This window comes from Aulonocara stuartgranti, assembly GCF_965226115.1.
Source record: "Aulonocara stuartgranti genome assembly, chromosome: 1".
Classification (NCBI taxonomy): Eukaryota; Metazoa; Chordata; class Actinopteri; order Cichliformes; family Cichlidae; genus Aulonocara; species Aulonocara stuartgranti.
Window position 1 is genome coordinate 34,487,515 of NC_138939.1, and position 7,355 is coordinate 34,494,869.

The 7,355-nt window shown below is 35.7% G+C and overlaps 1 protein-coding gene across 2 annotated transcripts; it reads left to right on the plus strand.

Annotated features, from left to right (window-relative positions):
• The first annotated feature begins 445 nt into the window (after positions 1 to 445).
• LOC309709025 (uncharacterized protein) lies at positions 446 to 6,207 on the plus strand. Of its 2 annotated transcripts, none has more exons than XM_082537443.1 (4): positions 446 to 633; positions 4,756 to 4,904; positions 5,618 to 5,782; positions 5,860 to 6,207. In XM_082537443.1, exons 2-4 carry the CDS (start codon positions 4,848 to 4,850, stop codon positions 6,025 to 6,027), a joined length of 390 nt encoding a protein of 129 aa, XP_082393569.1. In that variant the 5' UTR covers positions 446 to 633; positions 4,756 to 4,847; the 3' UTR covers positions 6,028 to 6,207. The 2 variants fall into 2 exon arrangements, with proteins under 2 accessions (XP_082393569.1, XP_082393570.1); XM_082537444.1 differs by lacking the exon at positions 446 to 633 and adding an exon at positions 4,600 to 4,632.
• Positions 6,208 to 7,355: the final 1,148 nt, after the last annotated feature.

A 7,355-nucleotide genomic window follows, 5' to 3' on the forward strand; every position in this document is an offset into this window, starting at 1 on the left:
AGGCAAAATCTTTAGCCCACCTCAGCAATAGAGCAAAAGATGGCTCCCTCTGCCAGGAAAATACTGCCATCGCCGTTTTGATATACTTACAATGTTTAATATGTAATACAGTTACCACACACACACACACACACACACACACACACACACACACACACACACACACACACACACACACCTGCGGTGGTTAAATGTTGCTCAGGTGTGAAATTTAAGAGTCGTGAAATTTAATAGAGCTTTTTTTTTAATCTAATAAAGTGAAGGTCACATTTTTTTATCTAATGGCGTTTTAATTTCATATGACCTTTCCCTCAATTTTCTTTTAGCAACTTTTACTTTATTTTGAAGGCCAGAAAGTTAAAGAGGAAATGTTGCCGTTTGGCTGTTATTTTCCTCAACGACTTCCTTCTTCCTGGAGATGCTTTTGATTGGGCTTTCGTTTTCCACCCACATACAGGCCTCCACCACTGCTGCAGTGGTGCTTCAAGTCTTAGTACCCCCCCCCCCCCCCCCCCCCGAAAAACAAAAAACAAAACAAGAACAAAAAAACAAGGGTTCAGTTTTCAGATCCTTTCCCGAGACATGTTGGATTTTAAACCATCCTAAAACACACATGACAGTCAAAGCGCTTTGGTAAGTGATTTTTTTTTCATTCATAAAACTTGATTAGAAACTAAACTTCTACATCATTTCAACTTTTGTTTGTTTGTTTTTGTTTCAACAGCATCATGGGCAGCTGAAACTTATAGCATAGATGTACATCAGTGATTATGATCGTAAAGATACTTGAATACTTCTGTCAAAGTAACCTGGCATACAAATAAACCAATGAGGCGCAGGTACTTTAAAATGGCTCACACAATCGTGTTCTTCATTTAGTGCTATAGTAAGCAAGTCTCCTCCTCAACCTTTCACCTAATGGTCAATATATAATTGCATGTGCAATGAAATTTCATATAGCTGTAATGAAATGATTGGATTTCCCATGAAGAATTAACCATTGGAGCCAAACCCATATTCGGAAAATATGAGAATAAATCCTATTTGACACTGGGTGAAATTACAGTATGTGTCACTCAGATGAAACCAGCCACTTACACTGGAGAGGAGTTTTTTTCCCTCCCTCTTTGCTGTGAAACTAAATATGGACTGAATGCAGCTGAAGTGGCCGTCACCTTGGAGCTGTAAGCACAGAGACTATGACCTGTGAATGAACTCAAAGACATGTAGAGGATAGCATCAGCATCATCTTCTTTACTAGATACAGCTGGATATTTTCACTACATGCTTTTTCCACTTTTTCCAAAAACCCTCCATGTCCAATATGTGTCTATTGAACCTTGTTCCCTTCTCATATGAAAATAATACACAGATTGTAAAATGAGGTAAAAGCTAACTCTATGTGAGGAGGCGGAGCTCTGTTTATAATCACAAACTTTTAATCCAGGAACACAGCAAAATCTCCAGTGTTAAATTAACACTAGAGAGTGTCTATATGGGTCCACACCTCTGAGTGCTAAATACAACACTGTTGAGTGTTAAATTAACACTTTTGACAGTGTTATATGTTTAAAAGTAACCTAGTCAGTTTTAAAGATTAACAATGGCTAACACTGAGCAGTGCTGATTTTCTAACACTGGAAAATAACTCAAAATGTTAGAAATATTCCAGTGTTAGAAAATCAGCACTGCTCAGTGTTAGCCATTGTTAATCTTCAAAACTGACTAGGTTACTTTTAAACATATAACACTGTCAAAAGTGTTAATTTAACACTCAACAGTGTTGTATTTAACACTCAGAGGTGTGGACCCATATAGACACTCTCCAGTGTTAATTTAACACTGGAGATTTTGCTGTGAAGGCAAATAGATTTATCATTAAATAGCCTCCTGCAAAAAATGTAACTTTTTAGTCACCTTGTTACTGTGAACCTTTTGTTAATTTTTAATATATGGAACAAACATTTACAAAACCACCACCCTACCACATATAGGTTCTTAGTTAAACCGAAACAGAGACCTAATTTCTACAGGCACTATGCTATGCTGCGCTTACAGTAACGCACTAAAAAAGGTCTGAAGTAATATTTTTGAGTAAAATGCAACTGAAATATATAACTTCAAAGGTTTATTCAAATAATGAATTATTAAGGAAAACATGCTTGGTGTAAATTGAATTTATACCAATCAAGTACATTTCGTTTGACCTGATTCCATTAAGTCAGTCAAATTACTTAAAGTCAGCACTTTGGGCATAAATATTTTTTCCAGTGTATAAATCACAAACCACCCAATTTAATCAGATCATGAGGCTTTCAATTCATTCAAAAAAATTTAAGAATTGCAAGTAAGGTGTTTACAGCTTAAAAAAACCCTCCAACTTTAACTCTTATGTCTTTTTTTAAAATATCAGACTGAAAGACATCATCTTAATCGACTGAACAGAATGAGGTCTTTCAGTATCCCTTCAGGGCAATCCACATTTTACCTGAACTCAAAAGGAATTAATTTATTTGCATTTGCTGTAACATCCTCCAGCTAGCACATTTCTGTTGAAGAACATTTTTCCATAATATCCAGCTCTTTAGACAATCCCATATACAATACAAACAGAGGGCTAGCCGCCTCTTGCACTACCAGGTGAGAGGCAGTAGATGGCCACAGCATTCAATTTATGATCAGAAGCTGCTCATCTGTTGTGTTTCCACTTGCATCTGATTTTTTTGGACAGCATCTAAACAGACATGGTAGTTGTGAAGTTAATTTTGTTTATTGTCCTGGACAATAAACAAAAATAAAAATCTGAATAATCCCTAGCAGTAAAAATCAAATCTGCTTTTGATTTTGATTGTTGCAGAGTGTTTGTTTTTTAAATTAAAAAAAGCATTAAAAATTAAAAACTTTACTGCTATTCATGATTGAAGACAATACAAGTCAGAGAAAAAGTTAAATACTATAGTAAGCATTGTTTTAAAGAAACTGTCGTTATCTTAGACTCAAATTCAAGTTTGACTGTGCCTGTCATCTTTTTGCAAGGGAAACAAAATCTTTAAACAGATATTTAATCCTAGTGTGTGCTTAAAAGAACAGTGAATGTAAAAAAAACAAACAAAAAACCCCATACATTAAAGCAAGATGGGACCGCTTTGTTATTATACATGTTGGTGATTGGCCTGCCCATCGTTTATTAGTCACTGGAGGGTGCTCTGAACACAAAGGATCAGTTTTCAGGAACACTGTGTCCTTCTACACATTCATACCTAGAGCTGACAAGTACAGTGCCGTGGAAAAATATTTGCCCCCTTCCCAATTTCTTAGTTTTTTGCATTTGCAATTACGTGTTTCAGACCATCAAACTATTTTTAATATTAGTCAAAGCTACATGATAAAATATAAAATGCCATGTTGAAATAGTAATTTCACTTATTAAGGGAAAAAAACCTCACCAAACCCACCTCTGGCTCTGTGGGATAAAAAAGTAACTAAAATATCAGGATCGGTGCAAATACTTTTTGATGCCACTGTAGATGTTTAGTCTGATCAGCAAGAGGCCTACAGTTCATGACTGCTGTTCTTTTGCCTACCTCCTTATTTAGTGTGCATGCCAAGAAGTGAAATGGGCAACCACACTCTTTATTGTCTAATCTAATTATATAGAAATGTGAATAGAAATGAATAGAAATGTGACATGAGAAGTAGGGGTGGGGGGAAAAAATCGATACTGTGTAGTATCGTGATATTTTGTTTGCTAATAATGTATCAATACAGGGACAGCAGAAATCGATATTTTGTTACAAAAAAAGTTTTTGTGGATTGGAACATGCTCTGACTTCAGAGCATGTTGATCAGCTCCTTTTTCTGAGCAAGAATCCTGACATTCCTTCACTGTCCAAATGTGTTTAACTTTTTTTTTTGGCAGTAATAAACATGACAGTTTACTTATTTTAATTTAAGACATGTTTTATTTTAATTAAGTTTAAAAACTTTTTTATTTAATGTAAAATTATATTTTGTTTTAATTTACTTTCAAATTCTTCAGTTGCTGAATGGGCTGCACAGTTTTCATAAATTGCATAGTTCAGAATAGCTATAATTGTACCAGATGGTTGCATTCAGTTAAATTGGACTAGACTGTAATACAAACCGTTCAGTTTGTCAACAATAAAACTGACTGAAATGAGAGAAAGACTGAGTGCGAGGCTTTGATATTAGATAAAATTAATATTGATAAAGTTTACCTTTATGTACAGAATCTGAATATCGCAAAATATTTTAAAAAATTGCAATAATATTGTATCGTGCGTTAAGTATTGTGATAATATCGTATCGTGGGATGTATGGTGATTCCCACCTCTAATGAGAAGGTGTGTCTTTGACTGTTCCTGTATAACTTATTTTCGGACTAGTTGACAAATTATGCTCCGGTCATTTGATGTTTCCAAGATAGATGTTCTTTTGTAAAATAGTTACATTTTCTTTGTATATTTCATTTATCCACCATCATACATACAAGCTAAGAAGAGGTCGTTATACTAACAAGAGGTATCAACGCTGGGCCAAAGTTGAGCACATGGTTAAAGTTTGTAATCCAGCCAGGGTGTAAATATCACTCAGCAGCCAGAGCTGAAGCAGGTAGCATCAACACATAAATCTACTCTACCCGGCTTAAATCACAAGAGCACCTCTGACCAAAAAGCTGTAGATTTTTTCTTGTTTGCACAAATTAATCCAGATTCACATTAATTGTGTTCACAGCTCCAACAAAATGAGGAAGAGGAGGGGGAGAAACACAATTAGGTTGAATTACAATTGGATGGAAGGCGAGGACAAGGAGAAGGAAGCTTAGGATGAGGAGGAAGAGAAGCAGCAGGAGCATCTTTAGGGATCCCTATGATGTCATTGAGGTTTGTTTCATTAATATGGTCCTCTCACAAAGAAAGATGACTTGTTTTAGTTCACCTACTTCCTGTATTAAATAGTGATGTGCAAAACCTTGTGGAAAACCATGGAACAGGCACGTATAGTGCATCTGCAGGTAAATGAACATCAAATCTCTAAGACAGACTGAAATCTGTATATTTATCACCCTTACGATAAAACCCATGTCAGCCATTGGTTTGTGGACTTTTGTATTTTGAAGTCTCAACATTTGCTTTATTGCTGTTGCTATGTTGGGACCATATTAGGATGAGGGATCAGAATCTGGAGTCATGCACACTATTGTTTCATTTAGTGTGTATCCATAAGATTCGTACAGCAGATCCAAGTTGTGCCTTGAAAACAGGAAAGTCGTCTGCATAGAGGAGAACTTTAATAGCAGGCTTGTACAAAGTGAGGCTTTGTGCTCACATTTGCTGCAAACACTCGTTTTACCCTGTTTTGATTCAGAATTCAGTTGAAATCAGGCAAGAACTGGACTTGTTTTTTATAATGTGTTCTTGTGAATTGATTGTGTATCGCATATGTTTGATTTGACTTTCTGCAAGACAACAGTCGTCCGCTGGCCAAATTAAATTTTCTAAATACCTCCACGTGATCTAGCCTGGATTTAGAAAAGAATAGCAAAAAAAAAATCTGCACCTCCTGCTTCAGATGCAATTTGTGTTTCTGTGTTCAGAGGCAGCGGCGAGAGGGGAGACCTCGGCTCATCCAGCTGGAGAGCCTGACCAGGAGGAGTCAAACATTAACTCAGCTCTTCCAGGGCACCCTGCAGACTCGGCTGCTGGCAACAGCGAGGGATGACGTGAACGCCAAACTGGAGTCCATCACAGGTCAACTGCAGGTATGCGAGTCAGACCTTCTGAGGAGGCTTTCACTTTTCTCTCTTCTTTATAATTGACTCTTTTCTCTCTCTTTCAGCTCCTTGTCTCAGAGTGGGAGGGATTTGAAGCACAAAGGGAGGAACTTGTCGTTTGGTTGGCTGATATGGATGTCCGCCTGAGTGAGGTTGACCAGCTGACAGGAAGCACCAGTGAAAAACTGAAACAACTGCAGGTGTGGGCTTGTTTTGATATGACATATATTTGATATGATACATACGTCAGAGACATTATCCTAAACTGGACTAACAAAGGACCATGAGTACAACATGAAACGTACATTACATAGCGTAAGGCTGAAGTTCATTGATCATTTTAATCATAAACTTGTTGTTGAAATATTTTTACTGAACATGCAAACATCTGCTGATTGTGATGTGTTGATTTATTGGTCTGTTATGAAGCTATTGCTATTTCTAATGTGTTTTATCACTTTCTGATGTTTTCTTAATTAAACAATACATGTATTAATTGTTGTGTTATCTGTAGATATAGTATTTTTATATATATATTTATTTATAGTATAGCCAATATATTTAATTATTACTGTTTAAAACACTAATATGTGACATGTATTAGTAGTGATGTTGTGCTGAGGGTTAAAATGCCTATTTGTCTTTTGGTATACTACAAAATGACAATAAACCATTAATATATGTCTATGCTGTGCTCGTATTTATTTTACCCTATTTTATTTATTTTACCCTACTCAAATTCAATTTATGATACATTTTATTTTGAAAGATTTAAAGTGGTTCTTTAAAGAACCACTCAAAAAAGGTTCTTTAAAATGGTTTTTTTAAAGAACCATTTGAAGGATCTTTTTAAAAATGGTTCTTTAAAGAACCATTTTTAAAAAGGTTCTTTGAAAAACCATTAAAGGTGCCCCAAAGAACCATTTCTTGATGGTTCTTTGGGGCACCTTTAAAGGTTCTTCAATGAACCACTGAAAGAAATGGTTCTTCAAAGAACCATTGTTTGAAAGGTTCTTGGTGGCACCAAAAAAGGTTCTTCTATGGCATCAGTCTAAAGAACCACTTTTGGTTCCAGTTGGCACCTTTATTTTTCTGAGTGCATTTGCTAAAATGTTACTGTTAATTTTTCATAAACACATTCCTTTTAATTTTATAATTATTTGATTTGATTTGATATACCTTTATTAGTCCCACAAGGGGAAATTTCATAAGGCTGCCGACCTATTAAATACATTTGTTAAATTTGAACACAAACTGTTTATGTGTGCAATAAATGAAATACAGTATATAAGGCAGAAACAAAGTTAGTACAATTCTGACAACCTTGAAGTTTTCTTTAAGCAGTCAGGAAATTTCCCTAGGCTTCAAAGCTCTTCTTTGAATGTTGGCTTCCATTTTTTCTATCCTCTGTTAAACTAACAGACCGCTTTGATAATATTGGGATTAGTTTGGGATCATTGTTATGCTGAAAAATGAAGCTGTTACCAGTGATACCCTTTAGAGACTACAGAGCCCCCACTATGTTTTACTGATGGCTCAAGACCATTACTTTAGTTTCTCT

Excerpts from the sequence above, each read along its gene's own strand:
- LOC309709025 (XM_082537443.1), top strand. The coding sequence starts at position 4,848 with ATGAGGAGGAAGAGAAGCAGCAGGAGCATCTTTAGGGATCCCTATGAT. Across the intron at positions 4,905-5,617 it reads ATCCCTATGATGTCATTGAG|AGGCAGCGGCGAGAGGGGAG; the intron begins GTTTGTTTCATT and ends TTCTGTGTTCAG. Across the intron at positions 5,783-5,859 it reads CCATCACAGGTCAACTGCAG|CTCCTTGTCTCAGAGTGGGA; the intron begins GTATGCGAGTCA and ends TCTCTCTTTCAG.